The 22,014-nt window shown below is 44.2% G+C and overlaps 1 protein-coding gene across 1 annotated transcript in view; it reads right to left on the bottom strand.

Moving 5' to 3' along the window:
- Positions 1-4,316: 4,316 nt before the first annotated feature.
- TSPAN7 (tetraspanin 7) overlaps positions 4,317-22,014 on the bottom strand; it is an 84,266-nt gene continuing 66,568 nt past the window's right edge. The window contains exons 3-8 of the mRNA XM_033051814.2: positions 19,397-19,471; positions 17,971-18,066; positions 16,111-16,266; positions 11,370-11,453; positions 5,781-5,853; positions 4,317-5,443 (exon numbers count right to left, since the gene is read on the bottom strand). Coding sequence (XP_032907705.1) covers positions 5,785-5,853; positions 11,370-11,453; positions 16,111-16,266; positions 17,971-18,066; positions 19,397-19,471 — 480 coding nt within the window. The 3' untranslated portion in view covers positions 4,317-5,443; positions 5,781-5,784. The remainder of the gene's footprint in view (positions 5,444-5,780; positions 5,854-11,369; positions 11,454-16,110; positions 16,267-17,970; positions 18,067-19,396; positions 19,472-22,014) is intronic.

Genomic DNA, 22,014 nt, shown 5'->3' with positions numbered 1-22,014 from the left:
AGGCCTCAGAGAGTTCTGCTCTGGCAGAGCAGAGGGAATGCACAAGGCTCAGGCAGGTTCCCTGCAGAGCTGAATTCCACCTGGCCCTGCAGGAAAGGCAACCCCTGGCCCTGCAAGCACCAGGACTGCACGAGGGCAAAAGGAGCAGCACCTACACCTGGGAGGAAGACTCATTCACCTGATCTTTGCACTCCAAGATAAAGAAAATTCCAGATATTAATTTATTTCCTTTTATTTACAAATAACTACAAGGCTGAAGGTGCCAAAAAATCAACACAAGCACTGACCAAGTCCTTTTAGTTCTACAGAGGAAGCAACAACTTACCAGGACTACATTAAAAGCACACCCCACAGAAGTTCAGTCAGCCTGTGGGAGGCAGAGTAGAAACTACCAGGATCCAAAGGCTCCTGCAAAGCCTCAGGAGGTGCCATGGGTTTCCCACTGGATGTGCACTGGAGTAATTTTTAGTGTCTGACACCTACAGGCTCCCACAAAAGGCTGCTCTCACCACCCAGGGGATGTAAGAGGTGTCCTGGCAGGCAACCAGACCAGACCTGAGACCTGAGCTGCTGAGCCTTGGAGCTCCTGTCAGACACACAATCAGATGGAAATACTTCCCATTTCCAACCCTTCTGACTTCTCCTGTCCCACCCTAGCAGTTTTTCAGGGCATCAGTCTTCTCTCACATCATACTTCCTGGTTCTCCACTCAAGAAGACAAATCACACAAACCATGCCCTCCACATGCAAGCCAGGAAGCTGTCTTTCCCCCTGGAAATCACAGTTTTAAAAATAACAATGCTTTTTAACGTGGTTGAACGATCTCCATTTTAAGAAGAGATAGGGCTTTCAGAAATGACTTTTCTCAGTGCCCTGAGAGGTTTTGAGAGGGCTGGATTAACAACAAGTTGGTTGTTTGGCACTTTCTGAAAGGATTCTGGAAATACCTCCAGGGGTTGCCTGGAATCTACTGCTTCTGCAAGTCTTGGCCAAGTTTGGTGAATAAAAAATACCATTCAGGTGATTTAGTAGCTGCTCTGGGAATGTTTGGAGTTGTGCTGTTGTATAATGCACCAGGGATAGAATCACAGAATTACAGAATGGTTTGGATTAGAAAGGACCTTAAAGATCATCTTGTTCCATCCCCCCTTGGATGAGGTTTCCCATCCAACCTGGCCCGGTTATTTTGTGTCTGTATCACACACTCCTCAGTTATTGATCACAGGGAGGACCACAGTCTAAAATAAGTCCTCGGTGCCACCTACAGACAGCTCCAGACACCAGAAATGACCACACTGCAGCTTCCAGGGAGCAGGACACACTCCAGAGCTTGAGGACTTGCTGCCTCAGTGCAGCTTGCTTTTAATGAGCTTGCACTTACCAAATATCCCCAGTCACACTGGACAAAACTGAAATGAATTTAGAATAAAATGTTTCCTGATTGCAACAGGAACAGGTGCAATGACAAGAAAAAGGCAAAAGCAACAGCTTTTGACTTCAAAATCAAGCCAAGCTGCTAGAAACAGCTTGCAGAAAGCTGACCATACTTTACACGTTTGGAGGGCAAAACACTTTTACTTACAAAATAGAGAAGTGTCATTTCTATGCCAAATAGGAGGATTTTTATTTTTGTGATGCAGGTTCAGAGTGAAGCAGGCCTCACTCAGCCCTGGTAGAAGTCTGATATTCTGATCAATCCTTCCCCTCCAGAGGGATGCCAGGTATTTTCTGCAAGGCTGGCAGCAAATTAATTTCCTAGCTTTAAAATTATCTTCAACAGTAGTGAGCCATTAAAGTCAAGGGAAGAATCACAGAGGACAAAATCATCTTAGGGGCTGCACTGGGTCCTCCAAGGAGCAGCAGTCTGAAATCCTGAGAGCAAATCCAGTTTTTTCTGCAGGGATGCTCAGCAAGGATGGCAGCAAGGCCTCCAAGGGCTGCCACAGTTCCCTGACACCATGAAGCATCACCTTCACAGCATCCTGTCCCCTCACAGCATCCTGTCCCCTCGCAGGGCTCAGGGCTGTCCTCAGCAGAAGCCCTGGGAGGCAGCTCAGGCCAGCACACACATCAGCCAAGGCTGCTGGTCCAGCTGGCAGCCAAACCAAGCTGGCAGCTCCCTGGGACCAAACCCCTTCTTCCTCCTCCCAGAGTCCTGCTTCCTCTGTTGTCATCATTTTGTGGTGGATTTGGCAGTGCTGGGACTGATCTTGGAGGTGTTTTTCATCCTAAATGATTCTTTCCCCACTCTCCTCGACCCCCAGCCATGCCCCATTCCTCCCACCCCTCCTGGGGCTTTTCTGGCTGCCCCATCATCTGCTTTCACTGCCACACCTGCCCACCCTCCTTTGGCCCAGCTGACTGCACAGAACACAGTTTGCTCAGGGAGGGATGAGGCAGCCAGAGCCAGCAGGAGCCTGATTCCTCTGCTGCTCAGTCAGCTCATTCCAGAGGGAGCAGAGGGACTGCAGCCCCTGGGGCAAAGACCTCTGCTACCTGTGGCAGCTTCACCTCTGCAAGGAAAATCTGTGATTTTGTGCCTGGCTGACACTGATCAGTTCTCTGCAACTCCAGCTTTGTTTCCTGCCCCAACTACCCCAGCTGCAGGAGGGAGGATGGGGAGGGAGAGCAGGGATGCTCCAGCCGGGGCAGGGGATGGTGCCAGCCAGCACAGCCTGTGTGGTCCCAGCCCCAGCCAGGAGCTCCTCCACCAGCCAGATCCTCTTCAGGGAAGCTGCCAGGAGCCCAATTAACACACCTACCCCATAAAGGCAGGAGTGGTGCTGTGCTGAGGGAAACAATCGAGCACGCACTGAAGGGCTTTGCTGAATGGATTTAATTCAGCGCTTACGCCTCAGAGCTGAGCACAGCTCGGCTTTCCTGAATGGGGACAGGCACGTTTGGGGGCCTGCTGACCTGTCACCCAACATCAGCATCTTCAAAAGGAACTGCTCTTGGCACAAACAGCTCTTTCTTTCAGGAAAATGAAAAGAAAGGGAAAAAAAATAAAAAAAAGAAGAAGAAGGGAAAGAAAAGCAAGGAGAGGCTGGTGCTTTTGTGCTCCGGAAGGTCACTGGTGGCTCCTGAAGGAGGCTGTGGCAGCCTCACCCAGCTCCCTCCCCTCCGTGGGGCTGGGGGAGACCTGCCTGGGAGTGAATAGCACCGGGAAACTGGGGCAGCTGCTGGGCCAGTTCTTCCTGCTATGGAAAAACATGGCTCTGTGAACATCCTGTGCCTACAGGAGCAGGGCATCGCTCCAGCATCGCGCAGCCCCAGCAACCGAGCGCGGCTGTGACGGCTCTGAACCCCTCAGCAGAGATGGCAAATGGGAGTGCTGGGAGTGCCCCAGCACCATCCTGCCTGCCTGCCCAGCACAGATGCACGACCTGCACTGGCATCTCCACCTTTAAAAATGTCTTGTTCCCTTCATGGCAGACATTTTACTGAGGGCAGATTTAAAATTGGGGATCAGATTCCTCTTCTATTTGCAAAGCTCTTTCTCTCTTTCCTGCTCTGGGAGCACTCTCTGAATAAAGCTGAAGAGGATGCTACTGGGTTTTTTAAGATCTGCTGGCACGTTTCTGTCCATGTGAACCCTTTAGAGCTGTGGTGGGAGTGCCCTGACCACGCCAGCAGCACTCAAGGTTCACCAGGATCTGATGCTGGAGGCACCAGGCAGGGCACAGTGGCACTGATGGATGGACAGACAGACAGACAGACAGACAGAGGAAGGACTGGGACTCCAGAAGCTGCACAGCTCCCAACAACCAGAAGGCTCCAGGACTTCTCAAATCTCCCTCTCTGCCCACACTGACAACCTAAGGGCTTGGCCCAAAATTCCCAGGTTTAAACTTCCATGGGTTTTCTGTCAGATCTGTGACGTTTCACTTATTCAAGTGAGAAAGACGTAACTGTCTGCCTTTCCACGAGCCACCCCAAAGCTCTCTGCTCTCCTTTCTCACCAAAATCAAGAGAGAAATGTTTAATGTCAAAATCATTCGCAGCACTAAGGATGGGATAATTAAACACTGCAGATTTTTAACAATTGCAAGAAGAAAAATTGCAAAGCAGAGGGTATGGATTTGTCACGTGGTGAAACCAGCTGTAGAAGGAGTTTTGAAGCAATTCCAGCTCTTTCTCCTTTTTTGTTTTCTTTCCCCAGCATAGTAACATTTTTTTTTTGGGCAAATTATTTGTTAAAAAATGCATAAAGACATCATGCCAAGCTGTGCCTGAGTGTTTCATGTTTAAACTTTCCCCACTCCCAAAAGAAGAGTTTTCTTATAACTAAAGAATGAGAAGGAAGCAGCTAGAAATCTGTAATGGTTCCATTTATTAATACGTATATCACAAATACTCACAATATCAATGCATTCTCGTTGGCATGCTAGACAGAGGCATTATTAAAAAAGTCCTATTTTTTTTAAAAAGGTTTTAAACTTTTGCTTTCCCCCAAAAATATTTCATATGACTGGTTTTTTTTTGTGATTTTCTTTTTTTTGTGTCTGTGTGTGTGTGTTTTTATTTAGATTTGATTCAACAATGTATTTGGTGGCTGCAACCTCGATGCAAAAAAAGAAAGAAAAAAAAGAAAGAACAGGAAAAAAGTATGAAGGCCGCAGTACAGCACAGTTCAATTAGTTCATAGCTACGTAATAAAAATATAGGGAGCAAAAATTTCTGCCTTCACAGTAAGCAACAACACAGCTTAATAACAGTAGTACACAGGATCAGGTTTCGAGGCAAAATGCACTAGACAAAGCCTACCGGGATACGCACTAGGCATACAACACTGAGTAAGAATCAAAGATGTAGAAGAACATCAGGAATAACAGTTCCCTTCAAGCACAACATTTTAACATCATTTTCAAGTATCTTTATGTTATGTTACTGATTCCTTTTTTCGTTGGGGAAAAGGGGGGGGAGCCGGGGGAGGAGGAAAGGATGGAAACCTTAGTAAAGCAATAAACAAACCAAGAAATTAAGATAAAACCAAAAGAATATATATTTCATATACCGGTTTATATGAACGTGTGCAACACTTATTAACCATGGTGAGAGGCTAATTATGCCCTCCAGTCACTACATGCACAGCCCGATCAATGCTGTTAATGAGTTACCTTTGTTAACTTACGATGCAGCTACTGTGTGACCAAGAACATACAGACGGTGCCGTCCTGGGCCGGGCCATGGGGTGGGGGCTGGCTCTGGAGGCCCAGGGGACCTCGTGGGCTCTCGGTGGCACCGTGGAACTTCACAGAATGGGACACTACGCATGGGACAGTTCGGGAGGGGGGTGCGAGTGTGCGCGCGCACGGGCTTGCTCGTGGGGGTGTGCGTGCGTGCGAGAGACAGTGTGTGCTAGAACATTCATGGCAGTCTTTCTCCAATTCTGCAGCTCCTGGTCGTCACACAGGCTCTGGACTTCACACTTCTTGAAAGACTGGGGAGCAGGGAGGGTAGAAGAAAAAGAAACAACAAACCAACGAGTGGGTCGCTTGGGTTGCTAACAGCATTCACAGCAGGTGTTTTGCTCACTCTTTCCAAGAAATTATGAGATTCAACACTGCATTCCCCACCCTCCCCCCCTTTTTTTTTTCCATCCACCACACACAAAATTGTGATGAAAATCCCAAAGCAAAGAAGCCTATGGGAAGGTTTAATTCTCAATGAACATGCTCAGAATGTAAAACTTGCTCGCTGCCTTCAGCAGAAGCAGCACAGCCACAACACAGCAAGGCTTTTACAGTTTTACCACCTGGAAAATGGGAAAAGCTCACCTTGTTACACCATCTCGTACTGGTTAGCAGTAATAAACCGGGACAGACAGCATGCCAGCAGCATCCCGATCAACTGTTCGGAGAGACAGAGACAGAGCAGAACTTGAGTTAAATTACATCAGTGCAGAGCATTGATACACATGTGTTTCATGTTCTGGAGTTATTATGCACAATGTATTTATTCCCTCTAATTAGAAAAACAGCATTAAAATCTGTCATCTTTCTTTGTCAGATCTTCCTCTTGATTTTTCTCATTTATTTGGCATGCAGCATGGCTTTTTGGTGTTTTTCAATCCCTTGTCAATGTCTGGCCAAGCCAGATGTGGATGAATAAACTGCTGGGGCTATCAGCATGTTACAGGCTGTGTTTCACTTGCTCCACCTGGATCCCTCACCACCACCCATCAGCCCTGAGAGCTGGTGCCTTTAACTTCTTTATCACTGTGCCAGGGAAAAGCTTCCTGATGTCCCAGAGTGGTTATGTTTCCTTTACATGTGATGCAGCACTGTGGAAATGAGTGCTGTAAATCTGGAAATAACTTTTTAAAAAGTCATTCACTATTGCCTTGGCTGTCACTCAGATTATTGAAAACAGATTCCAGGCTTCCACTCATCAATAAGCACTCAGTTTTTCCAGTGTTTTGTCTAATGCAGTTTCTTAGTGCTTCCTGCATTGCCAACAGTGTTAATATGCTGTAAATAATTCAACCTTGCTTTTCTCATTGGGGTTGGTCAATTAATTAACTCCTGAGCATATCCAGAGCATGCCTGGGTAAGACTGGCTGGGTGCTCACCCAAACTGGCTCCTCCTATTTCACTCCTTGGGATTGTGTGTCCCTGCCCCTAGACCAGGCAGTGCTCCCTGTTAACACAATCATCATCAAAACACATCTTCTGTACCAGGCAACTGCTTGATTTGGGCTGGCACCAGCCCACAGCAAGGCCAGGCAGGGTAGCTCAAATCTGGATAAACTGTTCACTGTCTCCAAGATATCACAGTCCTTGTCAGGTCACACTTCTTTTGCCAGAAATTCGCTCAGATTCCTGTTTCAGTGGCCACCAGAGCTGTTTTGGGAATTTCAAAAGGGCAGAGGGTGACATTTAAAAGCAGGTTGAACCCACATGCACCCCCTGATTTTGGCACCAAGGATGGCACTGCCTTGGTTATAAGTACATGTGGGTATCACCTCCTGACCAACCTCCAACAAAACCCAGAGCTACCAGGGTCCAGGGGCTGTGGTTTCAGATGTCAAAACAAAATGTGGTGAAAACCCTCCTCAGCTCTGAAAATCTCACTTGATACCAAGAAGACATTTTAGCCATTTTGTTGCCTTTTTTACTCATCAATGGGAGGTGATTTAATCAATTGCTGAAGGTGCTGCTGAAAACCAACCACATTCTATTCCTGCAGCTGACTCATGCACTTTAGCTCATGTTTCTTTAGCTCAGTTCGATTTTGGAGAATCAGATTTCTGTTTTGCACAGTGCTATGTATTTCTCCATGCTCTGACAGGCTGAACAGAGTGAGTGCCCCTGGGTGGCCCTGTCCCACCTCCTTCACTGCTGCTTTTCTGTGTTTGGGGTGGCTTTCAGTCTTTCTTCACCTTCCTTGGCTGGACCCTGAAGTTACTTGTGTTTTTCAGTAAGACAAACTTCACAGTGTATTTAATCCAAATTATTTTCCCTGAGCAAATTCCAGCCCAGACCTGAATCAGTTCCTCTCTCCAATGGCCAAGAATGTATGAACATTGAAGTTGTTTGTTTATTTTTCTGCATCACAAGCACCCAGATCACAGCCACCTCTCTTAACCCCAATCTGTTGCTTGTATCAGGTTTACAAGTGGAAAGATGCTGTAGCCTCTACAAATAGGAAACCACAGGATTTTCTTTCCCCCTTCAGCTGGAGCAGACTTCACCAGACAACTCTAATTAGGGATTCTTCTGTTCTGTAACTCTAACAATCAGTGTGTCTAAACTTTGGAGCATCTGCAGGCATGCAGTGCTGTTTTGTTTTACTCAGCACACTCCCAAGACAAATGGCAGGTCACTAATGAATGTATCCTCATGATCTTTGGCTCACTTATTGATTGTTGGCTCTGACCTTAGGCTGGTTTAGGTACTTAAGTGGTTATAGTGACATAATATTTAACTCTGTATTTAAAAAATAATGGCAAGCATATCAAGCCATTGCACACACATTTTATTCAGCACTTCTAAGTATTACCAGGACCTAGGAGAACTGTAATATATATTCTAGAGATACTCTGAATGCATATTAAAACATGTATTTTTCGATGTGTTGAGTTCCACATTTAACCGCAAGAGCAGTGTTCCTCCTGCAGCTAAAAAGAGGCAATATTGTACTGAGCTGCTGAATTTTCTTCATGGTGCTCTTTATTACAGGCATAACTACAGTCCTCTGCATTTAAGTCAGGCTAGAGGCTCCCAGGCTGTGCAGCACAAATCAGCACTCTCCACCCTGCCTTGCTCTCTGCATTTGTTCCCCCACTTGCCTCCTCTGCTCTTCAGGCAGGAGGAAGCTCCTTATCCTATTGTGCACCAGGTCCCTGCAGCTCCTTTGAAAAAACAGAAGAATTGGTGTTAAAGGATTCCCACAAAGAAACTGCTGCTGGGAGCTGCATTCATTTCCCTGCACTCCCACTGCCTCTCAAATGCCCCATCTCAACTTTTATCCACTTCCTCATTTATTTGATTTTACTGTCTTGATTCTGGAGTGCTAAGATGTCAGACTTGGCTCTGCATTTGTCTTCTCTCTTACTTTTTCCCTTTCTTCCTAAGATTGTCTTGGCCTTCTGAGCTAATATATAGAAAGCAGAGATTTTTTTCCATACACTAGTCCTGCCACAGGAAACTTGAAAATGCTGACAAATTCTTTGGTTTAGACAACTGGGAAACTCACACCCTTCAGGTGTGTCTCCTGCTGGTCACAGGTCATTCCAGCAAGCAGAATACAGTGAATTTCTCATGCTTTCTAGGAGAAATCTCAGGCACATTTTGGTTCTTCCCATTGAAAACCATCCACAGCATATTTTGTAGCAGTCTTATCCCTCCTGTACACATAATAACTGGCTTTTTAACACACTTATTCTGTAGGAGGCTTTTTAATACACTTATTGCACTGACTGGAAGCTGTTCTGCCTGACTTATTTATTATACCTTATACTGAAGAGAAATAAACTGAATTGCAATTTGAATTTTCATGTTTGCATGGGAATTTATCTAAGAATGATGGGACCTGTATATGCTCAACAACTGGTTTGGAGCATGTGGAGAGCACCTGACCTTCAGTCCTTCAGCACAAGGGGAATAATTGGCCTGAACATTGCACTGAGTCTCCCCTACTCACAATCTACAAACCCCTCCAGACAGTGTCTCCTGCATTCCCTAAGCCAATGCCTGCACTGTAGTTTTATCTAGGCACAGCTCTCCACCATCTATGCAGTTTGCATAATTTTATTCTCTGTTGGGCACAACACAGCAATAATTTTTCTGCTCTGAAGAGCACCTGCTAAAGGGAAAGTATTCCAGCTGGAAGTCAACATTGGCATCCAAGTCCAAAAACAATCAAATTTTATTTCATTGTCATTATTTCAAACCCGAGGAGCAGAGCAGACAAGGTCAGCAGCACAGTGTTTTTATAAAAACTCCTGACTCTGATGGGGAGGTCTGTGCCAGGCCTGTAAGATTTCCAATGCCATTTCATCAACTTTCTGGGCATCAGCACATTGCCCATGCTAGTCAACACCTAACAAATCACCTGAAGGAAAGGCCCTTGAGCATGCTTTACTGTACAAGAGCAACATGATTTAATTTGTCTTTTATTTAGACCAAACCTCTTCTCAATAGGAACAGCAAAACCTCACCTGCAGCTGGAGCCCTGCCTGGCATTATTGCCATCCATGTTACCCTGAACCAGTTTGTAAACACTGTCCCTGATTGGGCCAGCAAAACAGATTAGGCAGTAAATTACAACTGGCCACCTTCTACTCCTCACAGCCTGGGAGAGCTGCATTTTTCTGCTCTGCAGCCTCTCTCTTCTCTTTTTCACACATTTACTAACTCCCCAAGCAGCTGGGTATGCCCTCACAGTGCCAGAGCCCAGTGCCTGCGCTGGGGAATGACATTCCCACCTGGCAGCAGGGCTCATGGTGCCACCAGCAGTGCTGGATGTCATCACCACACCAGAACACACCTCGTTTTTGCCCTCAGTCACTGGGACAGAGTGCTGCCTGCAGCCTGCCATGGAACACCCATTAGAGGCTTTCAGGCAGTATTGTCCTGATTTTTCCCCCCAGCAGCATATTTTACAATTCTACTCATCTCATTTTTCTTTTGGATAGCTTTACATGAGGCACTTTAAAAGATGCTTTACAGCCTTCTGGCTATCTAGAACCAAACTGAAACCCAAGCTTGGAGCAATAGCAGTAATCAAGCCATAAACAAGGCTGGAGAAGTTTCAATGCTGTCACCATTCAACAAGAACTAGAATAGCCTATTAAAAACACCCTGACCTCCCCTTGTCTATGCACAAACAGCTCCAGATTGTTCACCTTTTCTGGATCCACAAACCTGACATGCAGGCACATGCTCTGGGCAGCTGCTCCTTGATGAACCAAATTTCCACCCACACCAAACCATGGGCTCCTCACATCCAATGCCCAGGGCATCAGGCTTCCAGGTATGGCCAGGGCAGTCAGCCAGTGTGAGCCCAGACAATTTTAGGGCACCCTCAGGCTGTGTGTATGCTGATGGAGAGGATGTGGGGGTCATTTTCCACATGGCTTGGGGACAGTTTTGAATTGTGCTGATTTCCCTCTCTCTCATTTTTGCATGTTTCCAGCAGAGTCCTTGCAGTCACACATGCAGTGACTGGTAAAAAGGAGCATCTTGTTGATACATGAAGCTGTTTTCCTGCCCCTTCTTGATCAGAACAATCTGACCAGACCTGTACTTTCCCCAGTTCCTGTCTATATAAATGGATTTAAATATCATGGAGCAGAAAATCCCTTCTTAGCTCTCATCACTCTTGTGCTACACTCCTTTTGGTGCAGACAAGGAGCTGGTTTAACAATCTCATTTTGGTAGACTTAACATTTCTCAGTGTTCAGTGTTAAAGGGAAAATAAATAAAATTGTTCACAAAGTGTCCCCTGCAGGCTCCAGGTCCAGGGTGGGGAGGCCTGAGGGTGCACTGTTTGAACTCCTCAGTCCTTTAAGAACAAATAAGAGTACTCAGAAGATAGAAACCTACCCAAACAATGGATAAGCTATTTGTCTTCTTAGCTGTTTATGCTCCATTTAAGCCAATGTTTTATTGGGTTAACCTCTATTTGACCCAGTGGAGGGACAAGTTGTTTTCCTTGAGCTAGTCATTAGCTCAACCGTAACTGATATTCCCAAGGAGAAACTTCATTTAAGTTGAAAAAAAGAAAATCAATGAACAGATGACCTCAGGACTAATGAGCATGCTGAGTTCAGTCCCATTCCATAATCCTTCCTTCCTTGAAGTCCAGGTAAAGAAAAAGAGGGGAAAAGAAAAGGGGGGGAAGGGGAGTGTTTATGCACTTACCTGTGAGAATGCAATCCCAAAAGCCACTCCAGCTATGATTCCCATATTTGTCTCCATAAAACTGGTCACCAAGTCATAACAGCCCTGGAAAACAAACATCATCATTCCTTGTATGACCTTCCCTGCCATGAATGCATACATACCAATTTCTCATTTAGGATGAACTCTGGCTACACAGTATTTCTGCTGTAATTTCCAACAAGTGTCACCTTTTTTTAAAATATCAATTCTGAGTGAATGATGTGGAATTGTGGCAAAACCAGCTCCCTTTAGAAACAAATGCATTTCAATACTTTTAAAATCTATATATGATGTTGCACTCATTTTTAAAGAAAGTTAGTTAAAAAGCAATATAGTTTTGACCTGAAACCAAACCAGTAACAATGCACCAATGTTATAATACAATACAGATGTCAAAAATGAAAAAACGATGCTGATTTCCTAATATTCTAGATATTTAATAAAGTGTCCCTTGAGGCATTCTGCTTGCCTTTACCCATCAAAGGACACCAGGCAAAGCACTGAACAGCATGTAACTTTAAACCATGTAACAAAATTATCAAGGGTTTTGTATGAATTTTCTTGGTTCATTTGCCCTTGGACATAAAATTCCCTGTCCTGCTCCCCAAAGTGAATTTTCTCTCTGCCTCTTGCTTTCTCAGACCTCAATTCACAGCTCAGGATGGGGCCACAGGATTCATGTACAATATCTGCCCTTCTCTTGGATAGACTTTTTTGAGATGCTCCCCCTCAGTACAATAATCTTTGCCAAGTTTCTCCCCTCACCTATCTGACCCCCCAAAAATGCATTTGAAATGATGTCCTAGTCTGTGGTGCCTAAATTCATCTAAACAAGTTACTTGACACATGAAGAAAAAAAGAAAGATGCCATCCCTTTTTTCTCTCATTATTAACCCATCTGTCCCCACAACCCAAAGTCACTGCTCAGCCCTTTTTCCCACCTTCCTCAAATGAGCAACACTGGTTTATGGCCACTCCTGAGGAGTTTTATGCATCATAACTTTTATCAGAAATTGGAAAACAGAAATAACAGTGAGTTGCCTCTCCCAGTTTGGACTCCTGTCCCATAAGAGAAGTGTCTCCACACTTCACTTACAGACACACACCCCTCATTCTGCAAGCACTGTAGGAACTCTTTATGACCTCAGAGCATCAGGTGCTTGTAAAAAAAAACAGCAAGAAGGACAAACAATGTCCTTTATTGCACACAGGCCATTTATTAAATAAATGGTACCATTTCTTTAACTTCTTTTATAACAACACAAGACATTCAATCCTGAGAGTAATGAAGTGCTGAACCCAATGGTAGCTGAGGACCAGCACAGCTGGTCCTGATTAATTTCTGAAATGTTTATGTGTACACATTAACTGTGTTTTACCACAGTGTACAGTAAGTCTGATTCCAGCCTGCTTGTTTAACCCATCAAGCAACTACAGTTTTGTGTGCTTACATGTTCTGCAATGAGATCAGATTTCCCAAGCAGTATTTTCATTGTGTCTGACATGGCTTAATGCTCTCCCAGCTCTTCTGAAATCTGTTCTGCTGAAGAGCATTCAAGAGATGCAACGCTGAAGCACAGTGGTAATTTGAGGGAGTCAGAAGATCTTGTCAACAAAACATGCAATGGCAGAGTGTTGATCACCCTCCTCACCTGAGACTTTGCTTTCCCAAGCCACAATAATCTGTTTACTGAATGTTTTTATATGGCTTATTTGCCATGAGAGTGCAAGCAGCACCCATGAGCTGCATTACAGGACAGTGTGAGCACCTCTGGGTGCTGATCCAGAGACCCAGAGCACAGAAGGGACAGTTTACTAAGGATCTGATCTTTCTTGACTCCATGCATCTGTTCCTTTCTTAAGATTTTAGAGTGGAATAGTTCTTGAGGTTTCTTGGTAAACAACTCTGATTAAAAGCACTAGATGAACATTAATTAGCTAATCCTAATGACAGCTCTTAAAGTTAGGTATTAGTGTTGTCTCAGATGAAGAAACAGAGAGCCTAAATAATTAACCCAAGGTCACTAAGCAAGTTAGGGTCAGAATTGGCAAAGAAAATCCAGGAATTCTGTCTTTTAGGCCTGTAATTATATTATTAGTTTAATCTTCTTTGGTTAATTTATTATTAGTCCTCAGAAACTGCTAGTAATTTGATTAGCTCATAGAAAACTCATCTTACTGATAGTTTTGCAAGATGCACCAAAAGATGTAATCCAAATATACTTTGTTCACAGGCATGGTGAGAAGGGTCTTCCAGAACACAGGCAATAAATTTATTTTCATTTTTCTCCACCACACAGAGAGCAAAGGACCTGTTTCCAAGATGAGCAAGGGGCTTGGGTCAGAGGCAATGATGTTTGCTACCTATCTGAAGTGAAAGGATAGGGCCAAACAACATTTTCTCCTCCTTGCTTTTTATTCCCATGAGAAGCATCCCACTTTGGTCAAATGTCTGGGACAGCTCTAAGATCTCACAACTGCTGAACAGAAATCTGCAACTTTTGGTTTTCAATGGCTATGTCAGAAAATGAGACAAGACCACATGAACTTCCAAACATCCAAATTTCCTCTGGGTAATTAAATCAAGTAATTACTTCAACTATTTCCTGAGGAATCAGCAGTCCTTTTCTATCAGGTGATTTGTGCATTTGACAGGAGAGAAGGAGCAAGAGTGGCTGAAATGTGTTACTAGCCCTGGACTAGCACACACTGATCCCTCAGTCAGATTCAGCAGGCATCCTGTGCCATGAGGAACCCAAAGTGGACAGGGATTTAACTGCAGATTTATTGCAGGCAGAGCAAGCCTGGCACTTGGGGGAAACAGCAGACAGTGCTGGGAGTGCAAATGGTACCTAAATGGTGATGAGCCAGGAAGGGGCCAGGAAAGTGCTGAAGTGCAAAGCTGGGACGTGCTGGTGGAACACCAGTGCCACAGAAAGCTTTCCTGCTGGCAGAGGAGCAGGGCTCAGGGTGGGCTGCCCACGAGGCACAGTCCTGCTGTGGTGCTCGCTGTCTGCACATGCCCTAGATCCACCCTGCCCTGCCTCTCACCTTCCTCCCCCTTCTACAAAAACATCCACTTAGCACAAATTCACAGAGAGCAGCTGAACAGAGGGGCTCACCCTCTCTACTCATGCAAGATTGCTGGTGGTGACTGGGAGTTACTCAACCACTGGACACCACCAACATTCCACACATCTGCAACAAGTGTCTCTCATTAAACTACTGCAAAAAACCAGAAAGGCTTAGTGGAAAATAATCCTCTAGTATCCCTTTTACAATACATGCCAGAAAATGTTGTCTACTTGACTGGTTTTCAAAGATGTTTCAGGCTGTGCTCAGCCACCAGCCCAACCTTCTGAGTCACAAGTGACTGAGGTGAAAAAGGAACAGAAGAGACAGAGGCATTTCCATATTTCCTCTGTTGTCTACTCAGGACTTCTATTTATATTTTAAATAGATCTCTGAAAATAAAAACAGAAAAGAAAATAATCTTTAAGTCTGACTAAGCTGTGTTACAACTTAGAATGGTGATTTAGCCACAACATCATTCTTCTTGTCAACAAACTGCTCCCTGTCTTGCAAATCTCAACTGAGAAAGAACTGATGACACACTAGCACTTGAAGCAATAACTTCAGTTGCACTTCTTCAGCAGTGTCTAATGCATAGATGATGTATTATTTTCTCTTTATTCTTCCTTTTTTTATAATTATCTCTAATTATCCATTTTCTTCCTGTTCTCCCAACTTGCCTTCTGAACCATATGTCTGCCCAACCTGTTGCATCCCAGAAACCTGGGATTTCTGTGCTTTCTGGCACTGACCCCCTGGAGAACACTGCTTTTGACCTGAGGCCTTGGAGAAGGCTCCAAAATTGAGTGATGGAGTCAAAGTCACCGGTGTGTAGTTAAATAGAAGTGTGTGATTTCACATGGTGAAGGGTTTTAAATTGGAGGTTTTTATAATACATTAATAGGTATTGGACAAGATGGAGGATTTTGGGTGGTGTCTCTTTCTGTCTTCTTCTTTCTTCTCCTTCATGGTTTCAGGCAGTAATTTTTGGTTGGATGGTTAGTGCTGCACTGAGGGTCACAGGAGTTTGGTTATTGGGTCAAAAGCATAAATAATATAGGTGTTAATTCTTTATGGACTGTTTAGCTTTAAAAGACCTTGTAACTAACTAGATTTGTCTCCATTTTTAGGTAGTGGCTAGAAGTGTTGCAGAACTCTCTGTACTTTAGATAAGATTTCATAAACAACCAAGCCTGAACATGAGAAAATTCATCTCCTTTGGGTTTTTAATCCTGACTCTGAGTGAAGGCAGAAGAAAATGAAGACAAGCCACTAATTAGGTGGTGCTGCTAACCCATTTACACCAACCTGCTCCTTCAGGTGACCCCAGGGAAAGGGTCACTTTGGCTGGGCTGTGCTTGCAGCCCTACACCTACAAAGATTTTAACTCACAATAAACCCACCAACCACATCATTTACTGCCAGTCACCTGTGCTTCCTCAGAACTGCTGCATCTGGGACTGGATTTGAGAAACACCAGCTCAAAGAACAGGCAGCAAGTGCAGGACCAAGCCCATCCTACCATCACTCCAGCCTCATTTGCACATTACCAACCAGCCATCTGGAATGAAGTGCAGCTGCAGGCAGCCCTACACTCCACACACTGCTGGATGTGTCACAGCTGCCTCTGGCACAACGCTGCTGGTACCTTCTGGTTTACTTTAGTGGCAGCCACGGTCATGTTGCGCAGATCCTGAGTGTTGCAGTCGCTGGAGTTCATGCAACAGCTCGTGGGGATGCCGTGCTTGAAGAAGTAAGGGCTGGTGCTCCAGTTGGTGTAGCTCTGAATGCCACAGCAGCTCAGCTGGGGGGGTAAGAGGCAGGTTTAAAACACACAAACAAGCAAAACAGAATCGAAACTAGAGCAGAATCATCTCAGCACACTTTGTAAGCTCATAATCAAAATAAAGACAGGGCAACTCAGGTTTTGAACAGCAGATACCATCCCTGCCCCATTAATTACAACAGTACCAGGGATGTAATTTACAGAACATGGGATCAGATGACCTACTAAAAAGAAGGTATTTCATGAGCAGAACTGTTATTTGTAACATTTGACAAAGGTCCAGCCATAAACCCATCTTTTTAAATTGACAGTCTGTTGGGTTCTTGTTTGTTTGTTTTCTTTGCTTTTTTATTTGATTAAAGATGACCCTGTAAATTCAAGACCTCAAAGCATTACACAGAATTACATGTAACACATACAGGTTCAAACTAGCACAAATCAATAAGGTGAAGCTTCTCTAACTCACCAAAATAATTTCTAGGACAATTCCCTGAGCTGTGAATAGAAGGAGACCATATGCTCACAGGGTGTGTCTAGGAAGCCAGCTAGAAAACCCTAAATTGGGAAGGATGTTCTGATTTAGATCCTAAGCTAGAAGACACTCAAAAGCATGGAGTATGTGCTAAATTTTCTGCATGGAAAGGGCTTATAAATGCAGTTCCTGTAAAAAGAGAACTATGAATGAAATGAACATTTTGCTACAACAGGAACACTTTAAAACTACTCAGAACTACTTTGCTAGGTCAGCTCCAAGGAATCAGAAATTTAAAATACAGGTCAGCATTATGCAAACAGACAATCTGACAGCAGAACATACCCAGCTGGGAGCACTGCAGTAATCTGCTAACCAGGAGAAGCCAGGTTAGAGCACAGCTCCAACCGTGCTGAAGGGTCCAACACAATTCCTAAAGGTCTAGAAGTCATCGATGCAATGGCACTGACATTGCAGCCATTCACTGAGTTACAATCATATGGAAAGGAAACTGGCTCACAGAATGTACTGCAAACTGAAGGAACAGCTTCTTGCTATGGTAGAGCTTCCAGTGGGAACTTAAATGTGAATTTTATCACTCTGTGCTATGGTGGAATTGGTCTCTTGTGGTGGCATCCCCAGCTGGTTTGGCTGTGCTGTGGCATTTGCCCCTGCCCTGTGCCCTGCTGGAAGGAAAGGCATCCCCACTGCCCTGCTACCCACAATGAGGGTCAGACAGGCTCCTCTCCACCATCTCCTGCTCCATCCCTCCAGCACAGCTGCCACTGCCAACCTCTGCAGAAAACACACCCAGTTCTTCTCCTTAACTCACCAGGTCTCCTTTTCCAGCCTCTCACCGTGCTAGTGAAGAGAGCTGCTGCACTTTATCAGTGATGCAGGACACAAGATTTTAAAACCCTGCCTCATCCAGCTCAAATTTAAAACATTTTATAATCTTACTGGCAAATTCCCTTAGGAAGGTGTGCTCTTTAGGAATAGACCTGCTCCCTAAAACTAATTCAAGATTTGGGACCAAAACCAGCCAGTGGGACAGCCCTGCCTTTATCAGGCAGCTTTTTCACTAAAATTTAGGCATCCTGGGCATCATTTCAGCTGAAATGCTTTTCCTTTAGATCAGTTTGTCCAGCCTCTAATTTTGCTTGCAAATTGAGCCATGAAAACTTCATGTTCTGGGATCAAATCCATGCTTTCTCTATTGACTGATTTTTGGTGTCAGGTGTTAGACTTACACTTTCCTGTACGTTATCCACTGCATGGCTCCGCTCATCGTTCTTGTTGTAATTCTGGATTGCTTCAGTGTATGTCCTAAGGAAAGTGTCCTTGATCTGTGAGGGTGAGGGAAAAAAAAACCCAAAAAACAGTCCATGTGAGCAACAAGAAACACAGCATCTGAAGCAGTTTTTGCAGGAAGCAAATGCATTTCCAAATTTCCTAACAGGACATCCAAACTAGCCCTTCTCAGTTGTTCTTGAGGGTGTTTTTAGAGCTGGTAGAGCTCCCTTTTAACTGTCAGGAATCATTCATGCCATTTTTCCAGTGGGATATCAGACACAGAAACAAGACTATGCCAGCAAACTGGTATGTTTTAAAAAATACTATAAAATGATTGAACCTATCAAAAAGGTATCATTTTATGCTTTTCCCCCAAGCACTTTGTTCCAGCACTAAATCTGCATGCTTCTCCCTGCTCATGGATGCCAGGTGGGAGCCAAAGCACCCTGGGGACACAAGTAAGACATGAATCTCCTGACCAGGCATCCCCAGCACCAAAGGATTTGGGTAAGAGGTCCCTCAGCTGGAAAATGCTCCCAAAAGGAGCAGTCTGACCCTGGGGCTGCTGCAGGTTATCTGGGATGAAATGGGAATGCTCAGCAGGTGCACAGGCACCTCAGGACCACACTAAACACAATCCACTGCTTGCAAGGGTGAACAAAACATAGCAATGGAAATGTCATGTCCAAAGAGACTGGAAAACCAGCTAATACAAAGAGAAAGGACAAGGAGGGTCTCTGGGGCTGCTCTGGCTCAGCACCAGTGGCAGGCAGGTCCATGGACTTACAGATAGACTGATTACAGTGGATAAAGCAGAAGTGTTACTACAAATCCAAACTATCATGCTTGTTTAAAGCTTCTTCCTGTCCCAGTTTCCTCACTCTACTTCTAATCTCTCCTTATTCTCAAGATAGAAATGAAATCCCATCCCACTCCCTCCCCACCCACTCTCCCCCCCACCACCAAAAAAAGGGAAAATATTTACAAAACAGCAAATCTGGTGTGATGCAGAAGTTGTCTCTGCCTTACATAAACTAGCATTTGCCTGGCTGAAAAAGCTGTGTTTAAGAAAAGCATTTAATCTATTTTGCAGCCCTCAGCAAGAGTAAAGAAGATCTTACATGGTGGACACACAAAACCTCACAGCTCAAGAGCAAATCATGAGGCAGCTGAGGGCAAGAGCTTTGCCCAAATCCCTCCATTTGGAATCACACTGGTTTTTAGGAGCTGCACAAGTTTTTGTTGCCCATCAGCAGAGCCCTGGAGATGTGCTGGAGCTGTTGAGCTCAGCACCCCACACATTCTCCACGCTCCAGGGAAGTTCTCAGCAGTTCCTGCCCAGGGAGGCGCTGCCAGCTGCAAACTCAGCACATTTGCACCTACCTCGTGGCGAAAGACAAACCCTGAAATGCCAGCCACGAGCTCAGCCAGGAACACCAGGGACAAGAACATGGCATACTGGAAAGGCAGGAGGCAAGAGAAGTCAGAGCACGATAGGCTTTTGTCTCAGCACAGATATTATCACATAAAATACAACTTTCCCCTCTAGGCACCCTTCAAAGATGTTAAGAAACCAAAGGTCTTTTGGAGGAGATACACAGGTGATGACCTGAATGCAATACATGTGCTTATACAACTCACAGCTGATATATATTGCTTAATTACTGCTTTTCTGACATTTCTGTTCCCATATTTCTCAGCATTCTTATATAAACTAAAACACACTCACATGCCAGAGGTGAATCCAAGTCACTCAGGTTTTGTTCTTGCTATAAGGAATATAAACAGACCCTTCCTGTTTGCATGGTGCTCTGCTGAGGTCAGCAGGATTCCCCAGTGCTGTGGTTTGTGTTTGTTTATCTCACTGCCAGATTGGGATTTGATTCTTGAAGTTTCTCCAATGAATGAACTGAAATATTGCCTTCACTGGAAATATTCTCACAGTAGCACTACACATATGCTCCAAACACTTTGCTGAGCCAAAGTCCATATTTGGCTTTAGGTGCAGCATTTGGATCAGCAGCTAAATAAACCTTGAGAACAGTGCTTGCAGTGTAGGCACTCACCAAGTACTAAAAATATATTTACGCAGAATAAAGAAGATAAAGAAAAAATGTGAAGTGGGATAGTAAAATTTGAAATTGGGGCTTAATCTTCTAGAGGAAAAATTACCTTTTTACTCCACCTTCTAAGTAATTGTCAATTAAGAAAGGAAACATTTTAAATTAAATGCAGGATTTAGTGGAGAAATAGAAACTTAGCTTTAAGGAACGGTTATTGGGGAAAGGAGCGCAACAGTGAAGGCAGAACTAGAAAAAAAAAAGTGTCCAATTAATGCAGCTGTTCAGGAGAGAAAAGAAGTTTAGGAATATTTCTTATATGTACAATGAAAATAAACCCACGTGCTGGAATCAGCACATGCTACTGTTAGGGGCATAGCTTAAGAAAGTTAAATGATTTACAGAGCAGCTAGCAGAGCCTGATTCCTTATGGATTTATATCATAATTCACCTTTATCCCTTTCCCATCTCGACTGCAGTGGCTCCAGCAAGGCTCTGGCCATGCTGACAGCAAGAGACAGCAGAGAAGTACTTGCCAGCTGGCCACCAGCTGATGGAATTGCAGCTGCTACCTCTCCCTCCCCCTCCCTGCCATCACTTGAGGAAATTAACTCCCTTTAACATGTCCTTTCTTTTTTAAAATGCAGTTTGATCTGGAAAAAATCATCCCATCTCCTTAGAAAACCAGTTCCAAAATACAATGGGAGATGCATTGCACTGTCAGCCCCTTTCTCACTAGTTCACTGTTTCACAAGTGTTATTTCCACCCTTCAAATCATTGCACATGCAGGATTTTGCTCCTAAATATGCCTAGAAACACAGTTTCTCATGTTAGTTTGTTTAACCTGTAGTTATTTAGAATTTTAAAGTAGGCTGTAAAACTCAAACAGAAAAACTCATACAGAGTTAAAGTGGATTGAGGGACAACAGCTTCTCCTGTGCTCAGTGCACCTTGAGCCCCTGCTGCTTGTGAGATACAGGGCTCTGCTTTTTGGTGGAGTTGTTCTATCCTAGTCAATGTTAGGAGAAAAAGAAGAGCTGGTGGCTTTTATGAGGTACCAACTATTCATTCCATAATTTCATCAGGGTATTAAACTTGACCCCTTAAAATACAGTTTGAAAGAATTTCACAGTTGTGATGCTTTGGGCATCTTTAAGATTGTAAATATATTTATCTGTCTGGGTCACAGAAAACCAGAATGATTGCAGAACGACTCACAGAGCCAATCAGCAGCATTCCAGCCTGCTCCAAACTCCTGGGCCTATGCACCATATGTAGCAAAATTCACTCATAGTCAATCAGAAAACTGGTTTTGGTGAAGGGATTTTTCCCCCCCTCTTTGTGCTAAAGGCACACATGTTGAACATAAAGATTAATAAAATCTATCTTATGTGCCTAAAAACCACACCTGTCAGGGGGTGGGGGGAATCCCAAATGATCAAAACCCCTCCTCCCCTCCTAAGGCACTTGGGTGTGCTTGGGAGTTTTGAGCTTTCTGTGCTTTCTGGCACTCAGAAGAACACTGCTTTTGACTTGAGGAGGTGGAAAAGGCTTCCAAATTTGAGTGGTGGAGTTGGAATCACTGGTGTGTAATTTCAATAGAAATGAGTAATACCACATGGTGAAAGGTTTAGAATTTGGGGTTTTAGAATATAGTAACAGATATAGAACAAGATGGAGGTTCTTAGGTGGCAGCTCTTCTTCCTTCTTGCTCCTTCTTCATGATTTCAGGTAGGTTTTAGTTGGTTAGAAGGTACTGCAGTGCGGGTCACAGGTGTTTAGTTATTGAGTCAAAAGTATAAATAATACAGATGTTAGCTTTGAATTGGATAGTTGGCCCTTAAAAGACCTTGTAACTAGCAAAACATACCAACATTTTTTTGTTTTTTGCTTGTTAGCTAGAAGTGCTACAAAACTCTAAGTCTGAACAAGAAAATCCA

This window comes from Catharus ustulatus, chromosome 2, assembly GCF_009819885.2.
Source record: "Catharus ustulatus isolate bCatUst1 chromosome 2, bCatUst1.pri.v2, whole genome shotgun sequence".
Taxonomy (NCBI): domain Eukaryota; kingdom Metazoa; phylum Chordata; class Aves; order Passeriformes; family Turdidae; genus Catharus; species Catharus ustulatus.
Note: the sequence above shows the minus strand (reverse complement) of the source record. Positions and strands in the feature narration are given on the sequence as shown.